Source organism: Amblyraja radiata, chromosome 25, assembly GCF_010909765.2.
Source record: "Amblyraja radiata isolate CabotCenter1 chromosome 25, sAmbRad1.1.pri, whole genome shotgun sequence".
NCBI lineage: Eukaryota > Metazoa > Chordata > Chondrichthyes > Rajiformes > Rajidae > Amblyraja > Amblyraja radiata.
This window is the reverse complement of record NC_045980.1, coordinates 8,415,191-8,440,305: the sequence shown is the minus strand read 5'-3', so window position 1 is coordinate 8,440,305 and position 25,115 is coordinate 8,415,191. Positions and strand designations below refer to the sequence as shown.

The window sequence follows — 25,115 nt, the reverse complement described above, 5'->3', positions numbered from 1 at the left end:
TGTTTTAAAGGTTCATGGAGTATTACTTTGTTTGCTGACACATGTACCTCTCCTCCATCAACGTTGCACCCACCTCCAAATCGATTTAAAGTGTTTCTTTTAGTGATGTTCTCTTTTTTCCACCTGCAATTCTGGCCAATGAGCTGATGATACCGACCCCCATCCAAATAACCTGCAAACCTGCACGTCTTTGGAATGTGGGAGGAAAACAGAGCACCCGGAGAAACTTCACGGTCATACGGAGAACGTGCAAACTCTGTACAGACAGCCCCCGTTGTCAGGATCGAACCCTGATCTCTGGCTCTGTAAGGCAGCAACTCTACCGCAGTGTTGCTGATGATATCTAGTCCCATCCTGAGATGCTCTGCTGAAGTATCACACACACATATTGATCCTGAATGCTGTATAAAAAAGGCACCTGATCTGAAGGTAGACAGCAGCCTTGGCTGGACATAAGTGGGCATCCAGTAACAATAGAAAGTTGCATTTGGGATAAAAAATACACTAACCCAACTTAGAAATATACTTCTATTCGCGCACATTTTGGCAAGTCAGAATTGCCTATATCTCTTTGCAGAAGGTGCAGGGAGGTTATGACACCTAGTTCTCCCAGTTCTCACTTGCTCACTCTTATTAATAGACTAACTAACAATGGGAGTCCACCTTGTGTGTGCCAAGAATGCCATGGCGTGTTACCTACATGCTACTAAAATCTATTGTACTCCAATACACTTTGTAAGTATGTGGCCACCTTAGCGTTTCCATGCATTTGTTGCACTGCTATAAGAGTATTCAAGCAGTGGAACAGCATTGGGCACACCACAAAGGATAAGTTGAACGTACAGTCTCCAATAATAATTTTACCATCGTGGGCCACAACAATTTTTTAATTTTGCATTTTATCTCATATAAACAACTGTGCTCACATTACCCGATAAATACATTGCAGAACCTAACTCACTGTTATGTATCATGTAAGGGATCAGTGTTGCCTAACAGAGGGCAACAGCTGATGCTGTCCTTATATGGACCATTAGCAGTTGCTCACCGAAAGGACAAGTGAACCAAAGTGAATCCTCTTCCAGGCTACTCCCTGTAACGAGGCCCTAGTTATACAAAGTTGGCTGTGTAGGTTTCCCGACACCAGGCTCCCTAAACTTCTACTCCACTCCAAGCTCTGACACGGGAACAGATTACCAGGCAGACAGAAGAAAAGATTCAAAGATGAGGAAATGCAACATTCCCCACTGACCTCTGTGAATCTCAGGTTCATAACCATTCAAAGTGGAGAAGAAACAGTCAGGATGGTATTGAGAACTGTGACGTCATGCATCAGGAGCACAACAAAATCTTGTGTGAGCCACAGAAGAATCTGTGGTTCCTACTATAACTTCATCAGGCAGCTGAGAATTCAAAAAGACTGAATGAGAGTCCTCCAAATTACAGGATGGCCTAAGAAGAGGAAGGTCACACACGTTTTAAACAATCCAAGTGGAGGATAAAACGGTGCAACATTTGACAATAACTCAGACATTTGCGTAACTTAAATATTAAATATTTTTGATGAATGCAATGCATTCAACTTACCAAGTTTCTGTTCTGCATCTCTGTACTTTCTCCAGACTGAAATCCCACTGATATCCCAGCATCCTGGTGTTGGTCCATTTCTCATCAGTTTACAACATCACAAAGTGCAGGAATATTGTCATCAACCTTTCCATCTCATTACCTCGCCCTTAACACGCGCGAATTCTCGCTGCCAGTATCCATGACTCACTCATCAACCCAACCAATACTTTGATCCGTGGATTCTTCCCTTTGTCCTTTCCATTCCTCCACAATTTAAAATCTATTAGATTTCCATCCCCCATTCAGCTTGACAATTCCACACGCTCCACTCCACTCTCGTTTCCCACAAATGCCTCCAGATGCACTTTGTGTTTCCAGCACATTTTCTGTTTTTATTTCTGATTTCCGGCATCTGCGCGGTTTGTATATATTTTTAAAATCGCGGTTTAATTAACCATCTGCACCAATGATCTTGGTAAGTAAGGCTCTGTGAAGTCCCCTTTGCCTGTTAATTATCTTGGGAGGTATTACTACAGTCAAAGTGCTGCAGATAAGCAGGTTGTTGCGCGTTAACCCGAGGGTGGCGTTTGATCTGAAATCGCCACCAGGAGACACGTCAGCGCTTTGGAGACAACTCCTCGCAGATGCTGGTCAATACACTTGAGGGCAAGTGCACTAGAAACTCCCAGCGTCTGCACGACCTGCTGAACAATGCCTCAGGTGCTAATATATTAAACAACAAAAAAACTCACTGTATACAGAGCAAAAAACAGACTGTTCGAGGAATTCAACAGGCCAGGCAGTATCTGCAAATCCCAATCGACAAATAACGTTAAGGATTGAGAACCCGTCTTCAGTCCCACATCTGCGGTTCTTTGTGTGTCCCCATCTCTCCAAAGGGCATTTGACGAACTAGAACTAAAAACCAACAGATTTTAAACGTGCGTCGAACTTGAGATTTGCTCTGAGATTTGCTCTGAAGATTGACACAACATGCTGGAGTAACTCAGCGGGACTGACAGCATCTCTGGATAGAAGGAACGAGTACCACTTCGGTCGGAACCCTTCTTCAGACTGGGAGTCAGGGGGAGGGAGGGGGGGGGGGGGGGGAGTCAGATTTGATCTTTCGGAAAATGCCATTCGCTTCTCTTGTACTTAGCCCTTCAATAAGCTGCTGCTATTTTTCAAAATCATTTTTTTTAAAGTCAACATCCCGTCAACGGAAGAGAGATGTATCAGATAATTATATTGTGAAGTGCCATCCTGTACTTGAAACCAACTTCTCATTTATCGAGCAATCTGAATACAGCTGTTTACAAAATAAAAGAGTCGTCTGAGCGATGTTGAAAGATATGTTAGCGGACGTTTTATATTCTGCCGTCTTGTCATGATGTTTCCAACTGCGGGCTGCGAGTCGGTGTATTATTTTCTGTCGGGCGGTGCCAATGGGATAGACCCCTACATGATCCCCCTACCATCCCTCCCTCCTTTTCTGCAGCTCCTTGAACGCTTTTGCAGATCAGCTATGGAGGTTATCTGGTACTGGAGCTCCGCCAAGTGGAATGTATGCGAGCATTCACCTCGCGGGGCCAAATGCACACAGTGATCGGGCAGCCTTTGTTATGACCTCGACGCGAGCCAGAGCCAATTTGGAGAGCGCTCCGTGCCCCGGCTGGCTGGCCTCCGTGAAGCTGTGCCCCGGAGCTGCGTTTGGTGGGTGCGCCCAGTCTATGCACATTCAAGCCCGCAGGCAAGCCCAGTGGCCCCTCACCATTGTTCCGAGGTGTGGAAAGGGTCAGCGCGGCTGGACACCCCGGCGTCAGTCGTCTGTCAAGCGAACCGGTTGCCAAAAGGAAAGGCTTGTCGCTCCGGCTGAAACAAACTAATTGACACCTCCCTATAGATGGCGCCTCACGCTTCATCGGCTGCAGTAAATCTGCCGGCCGGTTCTGAACCGGCTGAGTAATAGAATGAAGCTGAGGAGAACACACACCTCATCGACATTTATTAACTACGCGTGGTCCTCTGAATTGATCATTATCGACGTATGTACTTACCAGTCGGCTGTCGACCTACTTAGTAGACTTTGTAACATCACGCCGTATTACTGCAATTTGCACTTGAGTTACACAGTTTGTTTATCTTATTTGGCAAATTTCCTATCAATTTAAATATCAGGAGGAAATTATTTCAGAATTGTTTCCCTTGCTGACTTGCTGATATTTTTTTTTAACTTTGTATTTTGTTTTTTCCCTTGCAAATCTACAGGTTAGAATCTTCACCTGTGCGTCTAGCCCAACTTCACATCAAAGTGACACATCAGATTAATTTGAACGTGGGCTTTCTCTTGATCTCGACGTCAGGCTAAGAATACAACCTGTATAGTTGCGCTAGGATATAACTGAAAAGTAAAATTATCGTGACTTATGTGAGATATACAAAAATAAGGTATTCTCAGCGGATAAAGAACAGTTCTGCGAATAAATAAAACTTATTTTTCAGGCGTTTACTGTTATTTAAACGGTTGTAAAAGTGAAGCTACGAAATAGCTATAATGGTTGTAGCTTGGCAGTGCGCTCAATAATTAAATAAAAAGGGTCGGGCGGGAAATTAAATGGCCTCATTCATAAAATACCTCCTCTGTGACGCCTTTATATTGAGCCATCAACCCACACCACCGTATTAATTTGATCTTCTCCAGACCACAGAAGATTTGAAAATATACAGTATTCATTCTAAATAATGAATCCATCGCGTTTTCCCCCCAAACAATTACATTTTTAAATAGGCGCAGTTATTTTGAAATATATTTTCAATCATTCTTCGTTTTTTTTTAATATTACAGCTACCGGTGTTATGAAGGAAATTGTACATTTTAAAATTTAACTTTATAAAATAACTCATCTCAGCTTCAGGCCAATTTTTTGGAGGTGTTGCTACGGGAACAATACAATAATTATGTTGCTCGTTCTATCCCAACAATTGCACCCCCTTCCACCCCCCCCCCCCCCCAAACGGGGTAATGAAACGATTTTCAATTCTATATCTAGACAGGCGAGCCTGCGATGATTTTTTAACGCAGGCTGGCCATGGAGTGACCTTTCCACTCTACCCCGGTCACTGAGATTATTGAGAGCGCTAACCCCTAGATGGCGCTCGGTGACCAGGGTAAAGTCCCAAGTTGTTGAAATCTCACATCAGATCAGCGGAGGCGCCAGGTGAGTTGATACACTGTGATAAAACGAGCAGAGTGCACATTGTTTACCTTGATACAGGAGCGCCGCTGAGGTTATTTATTAACATCACCGTCAACAGGTCAGCGGACATTGTTCCCGCGTCATCTTCGGCTTGAAAAGTTAACTTTAAAATAAAATAGTACTCTATGGACGTTTCATGAGTTTTCAAGGGATGGCGCTTTGAAAAGGTTACGTTTTCTAAATAAATTGCGTTAGTTGCTTAGACATTCGCAGGTTACTAGCCCCTATTGGATTTAAAATTAAACAAGTTAGGGCGTGAGTTGCATACATCATAAATAAGAAAACAGTCAACGCAGTCTGCAACCCGGCTGCCCTTTCGCTCTGGGGATTTGCCTTCTCTCCATGAAACTGACATTACATATGTTTCTTTACGTGACCACAACATTTTGATTAGTCCCCTCGTTCATTAAGGTAAAAAAACACACTTGTATTTCCAGAAACGTGGTATTGAGAATGCCGCAAGGCTCCTGCTCGTTTGTTGGGGGGAAAACAAAATGTAGATTCCACTGTCTGTCTGTTAGGCGACATGAAATGAGCCCTCGCGAATGTATCATGTGGTCTGATGGTTTACAAATTCTAACCTCAAGATCTCAGATCTGAAATCGTGATATCAGTGGGGTGGGGGGGGGGGGGGGGGGGGGGGGGCGGTGAGGTAATTTTGAACAATAATGTTACCCTATTCCTTTAAATAAAACACTGCATTCTCCAGCGGAGAAATACCGCGTTGTTTTATGCCCACAAATTATGTGAAACAAATTGCGTCTTCACGACAAATGAGGATGGATATACCATCAACATATTCCTCTGGGATGGTAGAAAGTTACTGTGGCAAATACTCCACGACCTTTACAGTGGGAATGGTGGGGGGTGTTTAAAAGTGGGAAATAGATATGTGCAGAGTTTGGTTAAATGATACTCAAAGCAGTTTAACAGGAGTAATGCAGAAGCATATTGAGTTAGCACAATACAATTGGAAGGTTACATGGCAACGTGTGAATGCAGTTTCCACAGGGAAGAATATTTCACAGTGGGAAATTGGTGCACTACAATGGAGAGGATACATAAGCATCTGTGTGATACAGAGGATGAGATCATATTTAAGGTTGGGAATAAGTTTATGGAACATAGTGTGGAGGCGATATCATACATTGCAAATATGGAATATATTAGGGGACTATTTAACAAACTGCAAAGTAGGTTTAAATTAGACAGCGGGTAGGATAAATTTACAGTTGAAAAGGGCCATTGTGTGGTGTGGTAGCAAGGGAGATAGTTTAATGGAGAGTGAAGTAACTAAGGCCAGATAACACAGTGGAGAATGTGAGAAGGACAATGGGCAAACCTGCGAAAGGAAATATCTCTGTGATCAGTAACCTGAAATTCACAAACCCACTTGTAAGAAATTGCATATCTTAACAGCAAGGATGAACAAACCCCTTTAAATTTGAGGATTAATTGTCAAGTGAAATAAATAATCTCACAAAACTCATGCGGGGGGCGGGGGGCGGGGGGCGGGGGGGCTGTACGATTGAATGGAGGTTTGATTGGAATAACAGGTACAAGAGACTTGGATAAAAATTTATTGAAACATTTTATGAGAACTTCAAAGCAAAACAAATAGTACAAGAAAACCAAGAAAATTCAATATTTTATAACACAAAATATACCTTCATTTATTTATTTTAACTCTCGGCACTTTCAAGCTGTAAGCATAAAATTTCCATTCCTTTCGACTCACCAAGTTCCCCACCCTCCCCCGAAAGCATCTTCATTACTTTTCAAGCAACAGGTGAGCTTGTGTATTTTTTTGTTACTCTAAACTGTAAAGACAGTAGCACTTTAACACTGAAACAATGATAAAAGCTAAAAATGGCACATCTTGTACTCTACAAAGGTTTTGTTTTTAATGTTGGAAGGTAACACATTACTAGGTAAAATAGTGGTAACAATGCCGGCATTCTGATTAATAGGGAGTTGTACTGAAATGGGTATGACTAACAAATAAAGGCTTGCAGCCTTATATACAGATGTATGTACAACAACAATAAATTAAAGAATAATTTCGAGTATTCTAATTTCAGTATATTTACACGTTATCAAATAATTACATAAATACTTTATAATAGTCTCCGTTTCCTTCTGTTATTGCATATATATGAAAAGCAGATTGACATCTACAACCCAGCTACCAATGGTGTCCTGAAACTCCCATCTTCCACTTTTCAGCTACTTTTTGTCGCTAATCCGGGAAACTCGATATGATCAAGGCTCTACGATAACATTAAAAAACGAAACCAGATAATACATGTGTGACATGCAAAGCCTTGTGGCTTTCGGCTATCACCATCCTATCAGGGGGAGCTGCTCCTGGTTGACCGATCTTGTTTGCTTTCCAGTCCACTGACCAGGCGCTGGATGTTCTGAAGCTCGCTGGACGTTTCTTTCTCTGAACACTGTTTCGGAGACAGGGAGATGGAGCCCGAGGAGAGAGTCGAGGACCTGCTGTTCAGCTCTGATCCCGAGTCCAGGCCCGCTGATACGGGGCTGGTCGCCATGCTGCTGACCTTAGCCTCAGCTGGGGTGGACATAGACGACACAGCGGTGGTCAACAAGCCGCTACTGTCCATTCCTGGCATGGAGAACGTGTAAGGGTTGTACCTCAAGCGAGGACGGACGGCGTTGAGGAAGGGGTGGCGATGTAACGAGGATGCGATGGATGTAGGGACTCCAGCGGGCATTGAGGCCGCAGCCGCAGCCGCCATATAGGTGTAAGGGTAAGGAAAAAGACTACCAAACGGTGACATCGCAAGACCCTGCCAATGTAACAAGAAAAGTCGTATATAATTACCGAGCACACAGGATGGATCAAACCGCATTTCTGCATTTAACAATAAACCAATGTTCCAAGATTCTAAAGCAAGATAATGTAGACTTCCTACAGCAGCTTGCACTAATGGAAATTAATGAATGAAACCTGGCACCGGGCAAATGCATAGCAGCCTCAGCGAAAAGGCACGCATTTGGAACATTGACCATGTGCGGGTGGCTCTTATTAAAACTAAACATGAATATCGCCATTATTTACTCACTGCACTGACCACATTCCAGTGGACAAACGTGAAATGTTCAGTGCAGTAAAATGTACACTGTAAGATATACATTGCAGAACACAGCAAGCAATAGAGTCGCTCTGCATCCAGCTGAGTGTTCCAACTCAATGGCCCATAGGATGGCAGAAAATTCACAACAGAGGAGACCGCTCCACTATTTATGATTGTGCAGGTGCATTTTGCAAATTATTTTTTATAAAGAGAAAACGTGTATAGTTTTGTCATTTCTTAATCTTAAAAATAAAATAAAAGTATCTTTAGGTTCTTCTAGATGGTATTTAACTATTATTATAAGCATAGTGGCTTAGTTAAAACAATCAAGCTGATTTTGAAATCTTAGTCCACATGCAAGAGGGATTGTGGCAACAGTGAATGTTTTAAAAAGAGGCGTACCTGTGAAGCCAAGACATGCTGCTGGAGGTGATAGGGTAGAGCTGCCGCCGCCGACCCGCCGGGTAATCCCTGCTGTGATGTAGCCAGGGGGTCCAGACTGCCGATCCCGCCTGTGGACGCCGACATGGAGGCCAGAAGATGACCCATACCCGTTGCCATATTAGGGAAAGCCCCACCCATAGCGAACTGACCAGGGTGCAACAGAAGGGGGTGGCCGGCACCAAACGGGCTGAAGAAGTGCTGACCGGACAAGTTGTGAGAAAAGGCGAAGTTCTGTAAATGTCCATGGTTCAAGTGCGAAATGCCATCCGTCTGCACGGTCAGAGGTGAATAGGCATATTTATTCACCGCAATAGATCCGTCCCCTTTCTGATGGTCTCTGACTGGACTTTTGATCCCCGATCCTTCGCCATTATGAGCGACAGTGCGGGACGAAGTATTTGTCGGGCTGTGCTGCAAATCCGCTAAACTCTTATCAGTCCTGGCGCTTTCATGTCCTCTGCTCCTGCTCCCCGTGTCAGACGGGCATAGGTGCGGCTTGACAGAACTGCGCTCATCTTTCCGCTGCTCGGCGGTCGTGGATAATTTCTCTGAATCCGTCTCCCCTTCGACCGGGTCATCCTTAGTATCCATATCGCTCTCTTCTCCATCGCTTTGCAGGGCACCTGGAGAACAGAAGATTTTTTTTAAAGTGGAAAATACGGTGAAAGCAAATCTAAAGACGGTCTAAAGCCAATTTTTCCTTTAACAACCCGTGGTGCCTTGGCGCGGTGCGAGAGTCCCGGGATATCAGGGCCGAGTCAAACCGCAATGCAATGACAATACAGGGACGGCGGACACGAACAATCCAGAGAGAGGGACCCGACTTCTCTAGTTATATTTCTGCACGGTTTCTTCTGAACTTTTATTGGCTTGGTTAAGTACAAATTCGATGCATCCAGTTATCTGGTCTCGGTTTGTTTAAAATCCCTATAAATTTGCAGTGTTTCCGAAATATGTTTTTAGACGTATTCCAGGGGAACGGGGTTTTGTCAGAATAACACTGCGTGGTGCCCCTGACTTACTGATGGTGTGAGGTGATTAGGATCTTTAATACAAACATCTCCCAAATAATGGGCGAGAGAGAGAAAAAAACACGGACTTAGTCGCGCTTTATAAAAAAGAGCAAACAGGCCCCTTGTGTAGCCAGCAAAATAATAACCTTTTAGGTTGGCGGTCCCTGGAGTGGAAGCAGCGGGAGAGACGGACGGAGCGAAGCATTTGAAAGTGGCCTGTTCGTTGGATGAATCGTCCGATGTCCCATTCTCTTTGGACCCTTTCTGATGCTCTTCGTAAACTCGCAACGATTGGATTGCCAACTGTTTTCTGTTTTACATTTTAAGAAAATGAACAATGACAGCGATTAGAATCATTCAATAACTGCTCTGTTTATTTCTCCCTGGAAACCGCACACGTTTAAATCATCAACAAAAAGTAAACGGTGATTTCTTATGATTAACCCCCCTCTCCCCCTTCTCAGTTTCTTCTCGAAATTAAAGTTCTAAAATGACACTAACCAACGCCAACATCAAAGGGTAGGAAGATAGTTACGACTCTGTCTCAGAATGTAACGAGCAAACTAACAATCCATAATCTCGCAGTCTGCATGATTGACATTGTAACACCGCCACGTTAAATATCAGCAAGATAACTAGACACACGCACGGACAAAATAGACTTAGACTGAACCAATCTCACCGTTTCTCTCTCCTCCCATTCCCCGTGTCACGAAAGCCTTTGGCAAACGGGTTATTGTCGATTTTTAACTGAGTTATCTAGACGTAAAAAAAAAATATAAGGTTCAATTCTTCCCCGTGTTCTGCCACACAACCCATGAACAGCAATTCTCAGGCTCAAGGCATTGTCGGCGAGCGTTTTACGCGAAGGTCAGAGACCAGACTGCGTGAAGTTACTGCTAGATTAATATTTTAGTTTATTACTAATTATGGCCAATCCACCGCCGCATTGTATTCGACAAATGGCAATGCACCAATAGTTGAAAGACAACTTATTTTCTGTCACTACCTGATCCGTTGCTACAATATTTCCTACGTTTTAATTGTACCCCAGGTATTAAATACAAGGCCAAAACGGAACACAACCGAACAGGAAGAAGGCATCACGGTGGGAATAGCGATGATATGGTTCGCATTATTTTTGCACAGTGACATAAACTCAGTGTTTAATGCGGAGTATTTATATTATTCAATGAAGATCTTCGGTACAAATCACATATCTGCCCTCAAATAAAAACACGCTGCTTTCACGACAATCCCGGGTGTGAGCTGGTGCAAGATAAGCAGGTATTTATGAGTGAAGATGGTCTGGCGTCGCCTTCATAACGTGCCCTCTCTTGACAACAAAGTCAACACTAACGTTATTGTCACATCGTTTTCATTTCAATGGGGGTAGAGAATTTAAAGATCACTGTCATTTTAATAATGGGCTGGAGATAATATTCCAGGAGTGCAAGAAACCGAAACCCCAAAAGTCAGGAGAAGAATTTGGTCATGTTTGGCTCATGCCAAGTTAGCAATCTTTTCATAATTTGTCTTTATGCTATCTACGTGCTCCTTGAAATGACGCTCCTCTCAATCAACAAAGCGGTGAACAATAATGACTCAGGTCACCGCAACATTAAGGCTCTTAATTAAAAAAAAACCTGATCAGTTAGAAGTGCGATGTTGAGGTAGAGTTTGATATTATTTAAAACTATTGGTATAAAGTGCCCAGCTGCAATTACAATTAATTGACCATCCTGATAAGTTTGATACCTGTGCAAGAACAATATACCACGTCAACGTTTTGACTTAAACACTATGCGGTTCGTCTACATTCGTATAATTCCCAAACACAGTGCAAAATGTGCCACTTGCTTTTAAACGACTACATCTTGTGACCAGTTTGGAAATCTATTAAAGCCCACCACTTAGTGGTGCAGTATTGTTCTAATGGCACGACCCGTGCAAACGTGTGCATTCAGAAGAGTTGTCTGTACTGGTGTATCATTTCATCCATGTTACAAAACAAAGCAAAAAATCTAATTACACCACATTGTAGGCAGAATATTGAACATGCAATCTTGTAAATGTAATCACTACCCGTCGTCTACTATTAAAACTCATATTGGCCAATATAACCTAAGATGCGGGGAAAGAGAAGTGTTTCACTAAAACTCGGCCTTTTTAACTTTCAAGCGTGAAGGGTGTTTTATGTTACTGAGCAAACCCAATTCAATCTAACAAGCTGTTTTTATACACAAGTTGCGAACTGCCATATGTTTTTACTACTCACCTTATCATTTTGATATGCAGTTACAGCTATGAATTCTGTTTCTGGGAAAACGTAGGTCCGGAAAGTACTGTAAGGAAGTTTCAAAATGTCGTTCGCACGAACAATGTGAAATCTAGGTTGGTACTTGTGCATGGAATTCAAAATCGTCTGAGGAGAATAAATCAAAGAATTATAATTCTCAAAGCGAGCTCAGCTCCACAGAGTCTACCAATGCTCTCGGTCTTGCCAGACTGACCCTCGGATCGCTGTTGCTAAATTTAGTGTAATATCATTTTACTCTTTGAACGCACACTGCTCATTAATGGTTGTTCAGCAATAATATATACTAATGGCCAGTCATTTTTTCAACATGAAAGGACAGATTTCAGCAGAAATGTAAATCTCACCATCTGCGTGAACTGACGGCGAGGTAACATCAACAGTATAGCCTTCCCCACAGCTTAAAGTGCTATCAAAAATCAAGCGGGCTGATATATAAATATTTTTCCTGAATCTATTTCTAAATATATAGTTACACACTATTCTGCATCCATTTTTCTTTCCAGAAATATGTACTTGTTCGTACAGACACTCATATGTAGCTAATCTGCATCATAATTCATAAACAAAACCACTACGTACTTTAAAATAATCCGAGCCCTGGAATGAGTTAGGTAGATAGTGATTTTTAAATAAGCCTACGGATTTTTTGACTTGTCAGTGCATCGCTTTTTGAATGTCACTTTTAACATGAGTTGATTGCGGAGCTCCTGCTATCGGCATTGTTAATACAGTGGCCTTTGCAGCAAGCACAAGGCTTAATTCAAGGCAGCTTTAGACACACACAAAAAACATATTTTAAATATGTTTGCTTTGTAAGACATTGCCTATTACTTCCAGATTTACGAATCAAAGAATTAAGAAAGTTAAACCTGTGCCTTGTCACTTTTTGATTCTGGTAAAACAAATTGGCAAATATGCCTCTTCTGACCAAATACTTGCAATCTCAGATACCTAAAATGGCCGATCATCACGATACCCCAGGTTATGGGAACAATCATAAAACGCTGGGGACAAAAGTATAGGCAAAACCCCCACATAGTCCTGATGCCGAGAGGCGCTTGTACGTTTTGTAAATATTGAAATTATATATTTTTTATCTGGTTTACCACCTTAAACTAAGGTTGCTAAATAAACACATCATACACTGGAATGTATATATTTAAATCACTCGATCTGATCAATTGAGATTAATTCAGAATAAAATATTGAACTTACAAATCCATGCTTATCGGAAATGTTGTTTGTCAGTTTCAGCTTGTGAAAAGTGACGACTTTGGACATCCATTGCTCACCAGTAGCCGGGCTATCGGGGTGAATGTACATTCGCTTTGGCATTTCAGGGTCAGCTTTCCCAGCTACCATCCAGCGTGAGTTGTGGAATTTGTACCTACAGTCATCTGCCGCCACAATATCCATTAACAAAATATACTTGGCCTTCTTATCCAGTCCCGTGCACCTAACTTTAAATGGCGGGAACATTCTCCTGAAAGAAAACGTGAAGTTGACTTTTTTTAAAGCAGCAAATTGCCAATACCGTAACCCTCTATTGCAAAACCAACGTTAATTCCAATGCCTTTTTTTGGCTGGAGTTTAGACTCGCAGGTAAGCCTGTCCATGCAATTTTTGAGGCAACAAATCTCAGTGGTGTCACTTTTTAGAAAAGAGAAACGACACTGCAAGAGATCTGTGTACGCTTTGTGATCATGTTTAACATTAAGAAAATACTGCCGTTTATTATAAAAGGGGCATATCAAACTGTCGAAGCAATAGGATTTCATTGGAGATATTTCAACTTAATTCTCGAGATGCCTATTGATTGAAATTTAAAAAATATGATTCAGCTACCCTTGTACAAAGTATACATATATGTCACCCTGCTAACTGGGTAAGGCCGCAGCTAACATTTATGGTTTTATAATCACCGATTGGTGTCATAAAAAAACTGAGTGAGTTAAAATGTTACTCTCGCAGGTGTCGTAGACATAATCTACCATTCGCTTTCCTTCGAGATAAATTGTAATCCCTCTTGTGGGATCTACGTACTGGTTTGGGACGTTAGTCGTGCAACCGGTGCATGTTACTTAGGGTACAGCTGCTTATTACTGCCGCGTTTACCCCCCCATCAAATGAATGAATAAATAAAAGTTCGCTAAATCAGATTCTTCAATAGGCTCCCCGCAGATCACATGTGACCCCGTCCCATCACAAGGAAGAACCTAGTTAAAATAAATCCATTACAATTTGCTAAAATCAAATATTTGGCCGTGGTTAATTTCTTTCTCAGTCCGACCATCTAAAATTGTCGTATCTCAAAACCAAAAAAAACAAGATGCAGATTAAAGGGATCGGAGCCTCTCGCTACGCTAATCCAATGAATAAGCGACTCCAGATATCGAGAAACTAACAGTCGAGCCAAACCGTGTCACCAAAATGGATCATTATTCAGGAAGCAGTTTCAGTCCAAGTGTTAGAAACCCCCTTGTCAGATCACACGTTAAGGACATTGGCCATTTTTCTCAATTAAACATTATCTTGCGTTTTTAAAACCTACAACCCAGTAAGATGCCCGTATTATCTTGTGCCACAATTACACGCGAGTGGGTGTTTTTTTTAAATGTATGATTTCCAGCCGGAAAGGCTGGCACTCGTTTCTTCGATGGATAAAAAGCGCTGTACCTTCCAGATTTAGTGATAACCATTTCAGTGCCGCGTTTGTGAAACTGGTCCCACAAATCTTTGGCTTCGAGTATAACTTTTGGGTCGTCTTCCACTTCTTCCTCGGGCTCCAGAGTCTTAAGAGGCCTCAGATGCGAGGGCTGATGGCCCATTGCCGACACAGCGAGCCCAGCCTCAGCTGCGCTGACAAGCTGATCCACAATGGGCTTGCTAAGTACGCCCGGGAGTGTTAGCGAGGCCGCACCGCTCGGCTGCAGGGCGAGTGCCGGGAAGAACGAAGGCTGATGTCCCAATACAGCGCTCAAGGCAAAGTCCGGTGCCCGGTGAGGTAAGAACGGATGATAAGCCATACTCGTCCCCGGAATGACTGGCTCTCTCATCGGTAAATTCATCCACTCTCCAGATCTCTGTCGCACGATCACTTATAAGCGGGGCATTTTTGTTGATAATATTATTGTTTCGTTTCTTCACATTAACAGAAAGTAAGACTGGTTGGCGGTGGCAGAGCCGAGACGCATCTCTCCAAACAGTCCACTCTGATCTTTCTCTATGTGTGTGTGTGTATGTGTGCGTGTTGCGAATAGCTGAGCCCTGTTGATTGGCTATTTGACGCTTTCGGACCAATTGTGTGGCTCCATAGGCGTGGTTTTGACAACTAAAGCCGGGGATAGATGAGTTATAAAAAGAAGGTGTCGGAAACTGTAACGTACAGCGAGCATCACTACTTCAGCCGTGTGAATATGTCAACATCATTATGGGAGGGGAGAGGAGGGGAGGGGGGGGGGGGGGGGGGGGGTGGAGGGAGGGAGGGGGGTAATGGAGTGGGCGATAACCAATGGGAGTGCCTTGGGCCGCCTCAGGTGCCCTTTACGCCACCGAGTACCCGGAAATCGACAAGAAATCATCTGTGTTCACAGGCAAGCCCGGCTCGGAGACGGACTCCAAAAGCTGAAGTAAATCAGCGGCTCAACCGGCCCCACTGCCCCATCCATCCCTGCCGTTACGTTACGTGCTTTTGCTTCCGAAACATCACTGCTCCCTCCTCAACAATCTGCAAATGCCAGCTTGGGCCATTACCGTTTTATTTATATTCAATATTGTTTTTCATATATATATATATTCGTTGTGTGCTGCTTTGTCCTCTTCCCCGGGCCTCTGCGGCAGAGAGCGATTAGTGTGCTTTCACAAAAGCAAGCAAGGCCGCAGTGCTTAGATTTTATTTATTTATTGGCCACGCTTTCAAACAACAACGAAAAGCCTCATTTAACGAGGTGATTTAATTATCAGGACATGGCGCCTAATGGGCTGCACTTGCTAAAAGACCAAGGGCTCTCTCTCCTCTCTCTCTTCCCCTCTCTCTCTTCCCCTCTCTCTCTTCCCCTCTCTCTCCCTCGCTCCCTCTCTCTCTATCGCTCTCTCTCTCTTTCTCTCTCTCTTTCGCTCTATCGGAGTGCTGCTGCAAACAGATTTGTAACTGCTAAGCAATCCCATCGGCTAAACGCACGGAGATAGGAGCGGAACATCTAAAGTGATTAGATCTTGTAACATTGCATTTTGGACGCACATGTTTAAGGGCGCTCGGCGCCAGCTCGCTGACGTCGAGTTGCAACTACCGTCGCGTATCACTTTTCGCTTAAAACCCCCCCAAATATCGCCTCCCTGATCTGTGAGTATACCCTGGCGAATAGCTCGCTCTGACCAGCACCATCCTCCGCGGTTGTAGCCAACGATCTAACATCGTTTTATTTGCTTCCCGGTTTTGTTTTGCTCTCTGTCTCCCTCTCTCACTCTCTCTCTGCTTCTGTGGTGTTGTGAGCCCTTTGGCTCCTTCCTTCTGCCGCGGATGTCTAACGCACAGCACTTGTCTGACCTGTGGAGAATTGGATGCCGTCAGGGTCTCTTCAAGGCGAGTTCCCCTGAACCTATGCGTGTGCATTTTTGTTTGACATCTTGACAAAGAGAGGTCCTGCTCGGATCTCTGCTTTCTTTAACTTATAATCACCATTTTAAACATTCCATATAACAGTATCATTGCCAAGAAAAGAGATCGGGTCGTGTTGGGATGTAGTCTTTACAAATTGATTATTATTTCTAGAATATCGTGTTGGAAGTGAGTCAGTCGAAGTTATAAATATCTATGAAATATGCGCTATAATGTAACGTTTTAAAACGTTTGCTCTAACTTCCGCCAATTATGGCTGACCTCCCAGACTAAGCACTCTGGAGACTCATATTATGAAGCGTTAGGGTGGACTAATCTAGGATCAAAAGCAGGAAGGTGCGAACTCCCTTTGTCTCTCCTCGCCCGACTCATTCACCCTCCCGTGTGTGATAAATCTACACTGGCGCCAACTCGGTATAGGATGATTAATTTGCGAACAAACAAAAGGGAATTGATGGCTAGCCATCTTAGTTAAACATTCGCCAATACCGCAAGCTACTTGTTAGCCGTCAGAGCTTTAAACGTAGTAAGTGCACTGATGTGAAAATTAAAATGGGCTTTGAAAGCATTTACGCCAGCACCAAACGGCTCTGAAGTGGCTGGGCAACCAGACACCTCACTTCATTAACTATATGCAGACAGAGCTATAGCTCGAAATGATACAGAGGTTTGTTGATTACTGTTTATCTGAGGGAGCGGTCACGTTTACATTGGCAAGTTTCTTGTAAATATTCTGTTGGTATGTGTGAGGTCCAACCAGTGCCGATGACATGCTTATTCCTTCCGAAACTTCTCAGTCCATTCGCGAGCCATTACAATCGAACCGAACGTGTTACTAAATAAGTTTACACTGCGGCCGGCGTCTTTTGTTATTCTGCTGACGGCCAGTTGTAATGAACTGACCGCTATTGTAATCCTATATCAATGCAGGTGCGAGAATACTCTAGCGTGTGGCGGTAATCCAAATATTAAAATAAACGCGAATTCACACCAGTAAAAATAACTTACTTTTAGCACCCGCGTAATTGTTGCAAAGTTCATATTAAACAGATGACCCGCCAAATTATAGATGTATTACATGTTATCAACGTGTATATGTACGCCATGTACGCTGGAAGTCTGAGAAACTGTGCTGCAAGGCAGCAAAACAGATATAATCAGCACATTTGTTTATACTACATTGGGACGTCTGTCAATAATAATTTATTGTAGATATTCTCTACCCGTTGTCCTTTGAAATAACTATTTTTCATGCACGTACTTCATGCTCTGCTTTGAACTAAAGGCAGCAGTAATGGCTGTTGCAACACATTGGAGCGGCATCTGCCATATTGCATAATAAATGGCAGTTTGCATGCAACTCGGAGTTGGCCTTCATCTTTGAACGTCCTTATTGTTGCCGACTCCCAGTGCGATCTCACTTTCTGTCTTCAGTCTGTTAATCTCGTTGTCTTTTTCAGACTCCCACTGCCCTTCTCGCCTTTTACTGCACTTTCCCCCTTCCCCTTATCAAACCAGCCCCGTTCATTGTCCAAGTGACCACACATCTCCCCCTGCTATACGCCTGCTAATCGTTGAACTCGTGTGTGTCCTTCCCCCGACAACTAAACCGCCCTGGTTCTTTCCAAACGCTGTAAAAAAACTTCACAGTTATGATAAAGTTCATGAACTTAATTTCTAACTTCTGCGAGAAGTGTTCTCCTCGGGGTCGTCATTAGAAAGAAGCACAGCTCGATCCGAGCTCGCTGTTCTCTTGACAGCCACTTCAATTATCGATCCACCAATTTAGTGGCAAGGCACGAATTTTGTCCCAATTGTCAACAGTTGTCTCACGTTCTCTGGAAGAGCCTGCTGCATTATTTTTTGGGCCAGAGACGGATGTTGGCGCCAGCTGGTTTAAGCCTTTCACAAACCGCCGAACGTTACGTGTGATCATCCGTTTGTCAATTTTCATTTAGGAACATGTTTTCTGGCGAAATATCCAAGTAGCCTTTGGATAATGCCCAACGTCCTTTTATCTAAGCATAACAGTCCTAATCACGTTTTAAACCAAATCATGATTTGGACATTGCGATGAGATGACAGTCGAAAATATTTTTTTTTCTTGTGGAAATTTAACTAAGTGGAGTTTCCGTCCGTAACTTATTTAAGGTAACTAACTACTGTATCAATGCTTTCTTTGTGTGCTTTTTGCTACAGAACCGCTGTGCAAAGAAAGGGCTGATACATTAAGAACTGCCGGCAACATTATTGCTGATGCGTTGCTCGTAGATCGTGTATGACAAGACCTACCACTTTAAACGGCAAGGTGACTTTTTATCTCATTTTACCATCAAATTGTGTTTTATAGTCGCACCAATCAGCTTGTGTTGAAATTCTTAGATTGATTTTTGAAAGGTAAGTGGTGACAGAACTCACACAAGCACACAGATGCAGTGAACATAAAGTAATCGTTTGCGGTGTTTTCGTCATGCGGTGGAGATTGAAACAAACCTTCTCTGATACGTATTTGGTAATGTAGTTACTAGCACGGGGCAGCTCAGAGGTACACATGGCCTTGTAGGCATTCGCTAACTTGGAACTGACAGCAATTATTGGTGATTGTTTTTAACTGAGCAATTTTAAGCAGATGTTTTACATGCTATAGGGATCAATAGATGTAAAAAAAATTCGACGGGGGTGTCTCGAGTCATCTTACAACAAAAGGGCGTAATAAGTGCAGAAAGAGTGACTGGTGTTTGGTGTGGGTTTACCAACAATAATTTGTGTGATTTTTAAATAGCTAACTTATTTTTTCATTTTTTACCTCAGTAAAGTGCTTTGCCAAATGTATTTGCAATTTTGTTTTCAGATAGCAACGCTTTGTAATTGCATATTACTTGGTGGAGTTTGCCTCTGATTTCAGTTCCACCAAACACTTTACATTTTTGTCTGTTCACTGAATCACCCTGCCTGACACTTGCAACCGTTTTCAGCAGCTTCTCACAGAAGCTTCGGCAATTAAACCTTGCCGATGTTGAAATATTAATCTCCTTCTGACTATTGCATGTCTGGAAATGTAAGCAACCAATCTAATTGAGTTGAAGCAAAAGCAAGGAGCCCCATATCCGAAATGTGTGCACTAGATCTTAGCCTGTGTAAGAAAAAATATCAAATCTATTTTATTCCAAGTACTCATGAGGTCTCTTGCCATATATTACGATCAAGATCATGTTATTTAAGCCTGATGCCCTGATAATAAGCAAGAATGATACCTTAATTAAACCCACCCTCTGTGCTCTAACTGGTGAAGAATTAGTAACATGGTATCAACACTGATAAATATTATTATATATGGTAAAAATGTAAGGAATAATTGCTCAAGTAAAGTTATTGAGGCAAGCTTATCTTGCAAGTGCCTCGTATATGTGTGATTTTCTTATACAATAGAATATGAGTTTAATTAAAGAATTGACCATTGGCTCCCCGCCAGTATTAATGTCCTTATTCAAGGAAGTAAGTTCATCTTACTTTCCAACATATAATGTAAATACCATATCATCTTGAAATTATTTGTCAACGGCATGATGAAGAATGCTATTCAGATATTTCTGAACATATCCATGCACCAAAAAGCTTGCAATGGGACTTGTTACATGTCTCATTCAAATGCTTCCTCTAGACAGGTAGCATTGTTCACTATTTTGACATCTGTGGTAACACTGCACTACCACTGGTATTCTTTGTAGGAAGCTTTGCTGCAAAAAGTCTGACATTTATTTTAAAAATGTATAGACATGGCAATGAAAGGTGAAACCACTAATTTACTTTCGCCTCATGTAAGGCGATGTTCTAACTGTATTTAGTTGGATGATATCTATATATGAAGTGAAAATATATCTTAACCTCCCCCTCTCTCGAGAGAGTAGAGAGAGAGAGAGCGAGAGAGAGAGAGAGAGAGAGATAGAGAGAGAGAGAGAAGAGAGAGAGCGAAGTCGACGAGAGCTATTTCGTCGTATATCTCCTCGCTACTCGCTCTCTCTGATACTCCTCTCTCTCTCTCTCTCTCTCTCTCTCTCTCTCTCTCTCTCTCTCTCTCTCTCTCTCTCTCTCCCTCTCACTCTCACTCTCTCTCTCTCTCTCTCTCCTTACTTCTGTCCATTTATTTACAATGTTGTGATATGTGTTGGTCCTTTATGTGTTCCAAGCACATATGGGAATAAACTGCTTCTACCAGTGTGACACCATTTGACATTGCTGTAATTGTTGCAATGCCCATTGGCGCAGCTGAGGTAGAATTAATGATAATTAATTAAAGGTAAAACCAACATACTAAAAACGTACTTCAGATATTTTTATGTAAAAGATTGTTGCCGCATCCTTTATTAATCCTCTGCACATCATCAATGAATAATTATTGTATTTGTTAGAGTAAATGGCTAAGAATATGCAGCACATATCAAACAAGTTCAAAGTGAAAATATATGTTGACTTAATTATTCAGAACAGTTTATTGAAGTGAGATAGAATAATTACAGAAGACAGACACAAAATGTGGGATTTGCTTTTGTCTACCATAATTTGAAGAAAAATAAGACTGAATAAGTGGATAGCATCAAATATAGCATGCTGGTTTGTTTAATTTGTTTGGATAAATATTACCCAATCTTTGTTTTTTATAACTGGAGTGAATAAGCAAATATACGTACTAATCTGCAAATTTGGAGCATTTCTCTTTCTTACCTTGAGTATTTAAACATTAATTTTATTATAGTGCCTTTAAATGTCAACAAGTAGGGAAATAACGTGCATTTTGAGAAATCCACAAATAATATATCAAGTTTCATAAATATGGTATAATAAATAATGAAATGCTTGGGAATATTTGAACAACTTGTGAAATGTTAAGTAGTCTTGCACAGAGATTTAAGGTGCATTTTAACCAGTTGTGGCCAGAGGTGATATCTGGCTCTACCCTGAGAGACTTGAGCTGCCTGGATAATTGATGCAATTTTTTTCTTTGCACCTGATAGGCATTTTGTTCCGTTTTGCACTATTACACCGAGTTTACCGAGTAAGCCTCCCTTCGCCAATTTCAATAATATAATCAGATGATTGCAAAGATTTAAATAAATCTAAGAACATGAATATAAACAGCCAGGACCAGTACAGTTCATTCCTGATTGTTTACATTTTGACACCGCCTATCTCTTTTCATATCATAAGTACTGACGTTGGAAGTATATTGCAGCGCTTGCACCGAGCGAGAGCAGAGTGTATCACAACATTATCAGTTGCTACTTAAATGCCGCTTTACTCACCACAAATTTAAATGAAATATACTGCTGACATGATATGCCCGCGCTGTGGACCCGATGCTACCTCCAACCATTAAAAAAAAGGCAGAACACAAATAGGACGGTAATTCATGTGCTTTAAGTAAACATGCGAATATGATCTAAACGAGCCTTTAACTACAGTCTCACGCTCACAATGCAAGTAAGCAAGAGGGTGCCTGGCGTAAGCAAGGGAAGGAAGGGGACGATTGTATACCTTTAGTGACCATTAACTACTAATTCCCAGAACGAATTAGCGCGCGTGCTGAATATATTAACACCATTAAAAGACGGTGCTAACTTTAACAATGACCTACTGAAGCATCTGTATTGTGCATAAAGTTGAAGTGTTAAATGCAGTGGGGGAGAGGGAAAAGGAGAGACTGATGAAGTTAGGAGTAATCTACCTGCTATCACAGATAACTTTGTGAAACCAGGAAGACTGAACATATTTAACGAGGCCTTTGCCGGAATTTACGCGCCCAAAACCCACGAAGAATACCCGTTGTGCTTCCCTTTACAGCACTGACCATCAATGTCTTTCTTTACGTAAATTGTCTAAAACAAGGTGATCGTTGCGCGCCGCATTGTTTGCAGCAGGGCGTGTTGATAGGATTTATTAAACACAGATGATCCTCCTGTTTTTTTTTAAAAACATACGGAAAAGATTTACAATTCACATAATTGCAATGCACTTAGGTCCATCATCACTCGGCAGGTGTAAATATAGGTCGTTTAGAAGTGTGACATATATAACTGCACACTTCTTAAGTGCATCAGGTCGCGGTGTGTTGCTGAAAAGAAACACCTCGATTCGAGTTTACACGGCTAAAATAGTTGTAGCCAGTGAGAACAAAAGCATGTCACCGTCATATTAGGGAAAGGATAATAATGGTGGTTTGTTCTAGTTGAAAGGAATGCAAATATTACCCGGCAAGTCCTAAAATGACATTGGAACTATTTCCACTGATTCGGTGATTTTAAATAATATATTAAAATAATATCTCAGGTACAAATGATTGGTAAACGAGAATATGATTGCTTGGGTAAATTGGGGGGTGGGGGGTCGCTTTAAATCTCCTGATGCAAATAACAGCTCTAGAATATCCTGTGATACCGCGCAGGCCAAATTGCTCCCTTGAGAAATAACAGCCGCCTATCGCTTGATGGCGCTGTCTTGAAGTTTCCTGTTTTCTCAACCCAGAATTTCACAGGCAAAAAAAAGGTAAGTTTACTTCTACGCTTAAAGAACGATTCCTGCCATTAGTCTGAAAAAAATATTCATATCCGATCACAATAATAATGGATTTTTGCAAAATATTCAAATTTTGCTTTATTTTTACCCAATTGTCAATTAAACATGAGCGAGAAAAAACAAAACAAATAAGCACTCTCATCTAGCTACTGTCCAATGTGCACTGCCCATATCAGGCGTGCTCTTACGGGTTCTAGTTTTAATGCAAGGGCTCATTCTATACAAAAAAGTTCATCCGAAGTTCACTTTCTGTGTTGTAGGTTCGCCTTTCGCCAGTGTGACAATAATTTCCATGGGGCTATTTAGTTGCACCGATGATATATGAGCGTCAATCAAACTGATTAATTATATTTTTCTAACCGTTTCAATTGAAATGTTTAAAGTAGAGGCTGGCGGCTTCAACACCTCAAATTATAACATTATAATTAAACCTTCCATGGTTTTCATAGTTTGGAATTCTGACCAGCAACAGTTTCAAAGATAAGTTTTAAATCCCACCATTAGTGAAGTCAGGCTGCGACTACACGGTCATGTATTTAGTCCTGACGTGCTTGTTTTTTTTTTTTTTGGTAGGATTCTTGTGCATTAGAAGCAAAGCTGATCGAATAGCCTAGGTAATGTCATTTTCGTCGGGTTAGCCTTAATCAATTCAGAGGTCGTGCGCTCTCAATCTAACGTCAGGGCAGTCTGGAAAATCTATTTTATAACGTTAGACTGGCCCGATAGCTGAAAGGGTAAAATAGAGAAAAAAACATATTTTTTTGGTCTCAGTTTCCCCAGTGGTGCCTTTCTATCACTGTAACCTCGCCACGAGAAATGATCTTTTGAAACACATTCTGTTGTTTCACCCCTCCTACATACAGATAAGCTGTCTGTTAATTAGAACATGCGACATTCAAGGCAAAGCTGAGTTTGAAGTGTTCGACTCATATTTTGTGCTAATTAAATGCATTAGTATTGTGGCTCATAAGGCATATGTAACATAAATTATACTTTATATTCGTATTGTCGAATCTAAATTATCTCCGGGTTAATTAGATTTGCTTCAACTGAAAATTGTTTGGCTGTACCGGATATTATCCGAATGGCAAATTACTCTGCTGTGTTGTGTTTTGACCTACCCAGCAAACAACCACGACATTGCTTTAAACTTTGAGCCCAGACACGAATCCTATTATCAACGCTTCAAGTTAAAGACCGAGGCAGTGGGGGGAAAAAAATCTCTTCATGGCCTTTTGCGCGAAGAAGAAATGCCCTAATAAGATCAATATAGAGAGGGAGCCAAAATCTCAACAAAGGTTTACTGGAAGTCTAACGACCTCTGACATACATTGCACATTAATTGGAGACTATATGAGAAAAGGTGGGATTCCAGTTAATTAGTAGAAAATGAATAACATTGAACATTATATGATGTGTCTCCGAGTACCGCTTTGTTAGTGCGGATTTGGGGATCAGCTTTTGTGCAGAACAAATTGGATGTGAGTAGCGTGGTGCACTGTTACACTGTCGTTTTGTACATTGGCGACAGCTTCAATCCTGGGAAAAGGTAAAGGGATCTGGGCGATCACGGCCCTCATTATCTCATGCCTGAGCACATCTTTGAGAACGATTCATAATCAACATCGGCACTCACAACGCTTGCACTCGTGGTTATAGTTTTCTTTCAACGCAAAGTAACTTGATTCAAATAAAGACTTTTTGCAGTTTAACTGCAATAAGAATGTTGCATTTCTTTTAACCTTTTATTTCGCCAACTACTCATTTCTAGAGCGTCAAAATATATATTTTCCCCAACGGTTTTACGTAGTGGACTTGTACCATAGTTAGGGACCTTGTGCCCTGATACGTGCGGTGTTTGTGTCGGAGATGTAATTAGACTCTTGTTTGTAATACAACACTAGCCAAGGTCTGGTGCAACGTTTCATGCTTTGCTTATCACAATGTAGTATGGATAAGGTGTGATCAATGTCAGATAAATGCACGGGGGGGGGGGGGAGGGGAGGGGGGCAGTTCCACCGGGTGGGATGTGTGGGTGCATAATGTGGGGAGGGGTGCCGTGTTTGAGGGTGGGTGGGTGAGGGAGGGGGGGGGGGGGGTGAGTCGATGAACATTGTGAGGGAGAAATCAGGTCACACTAATGGAAGAGACAAAATGCTGAAATAACTCAGCAGGACAGGCACCATAACTGGATAGAAGGAATGGATGGCGTTTCGGGTCGAG

General features: G+C 42.0%; 1 protein-coding gene and 2 long non-coding RNA genes across 4 annotated transcripts in view; 2 read left to right on the top strand and 1 right to left on the bottom strand.

The window, feature by feature from the left end:
* Positions 1 to 2,790: 2,790 nt before the first annotated feature.
* Positions 2,791 to 4,068, top strand: LOC116987253. Its single transcript, XR_004415678.1, has 2 exons — positions 2,791 to 3,614; positions 3,838 to 4,068. It is a non-coding gene; the product is annotated as an uncharacterized LOC116987253 (long non-coding RNA).
* A 2,324-nt stretch (positions 4,069 to 6,392) lies between these two features.
* On the bottom strand, positions 6,393 to 15,117 carry tbx3 (T-box transcription factor 3). Its single transcript, XM_033043127.1, has 7 exons — positions 14,381 to 15,117; positions 12,920 to 13,187; positions 11,663 to 11,809; positions 10,067 to 10,143; positions 9,531 to 9,694; positions 8,330 to 8,994; positions 6,393 to 7,639 (listed from the first exon to the last, which is right to left on the bottom strand). The coding sequence occupies exons 1-7, from the start codon at positions 14,770 to 14,772 to the stop codon at positions 7,178 to 7,180; spliced, it is 2,175 nt and encodes a 724-aa protein (XP_032899018.1). The 5' UTR covers positions 14,773 to 15,117; the 3' UTR covers positions 6,393 to 7,177.
* Positions 15,118 to 15,872: 755 nt separating this feature from the next.
* Positions 15,873 to 25,115, top strand: part of LOC116987252 — a 47,662-nt gene continuing 38,419 nt past the window's right edge. For both annotated transcript variants that reach the window (XR_004415677.1, XR_004415676.1), the window contains exons 1-2: positions 15,873 to 16,046; positions 18,522 to 18,630. This is a non-coding gene — a long non-coding RNA (uncharacterized LOC116987252). The remainder of the gene's footprint in view (positions 16,047 to 18,521; positions 18,631 to 25,115) is intronic.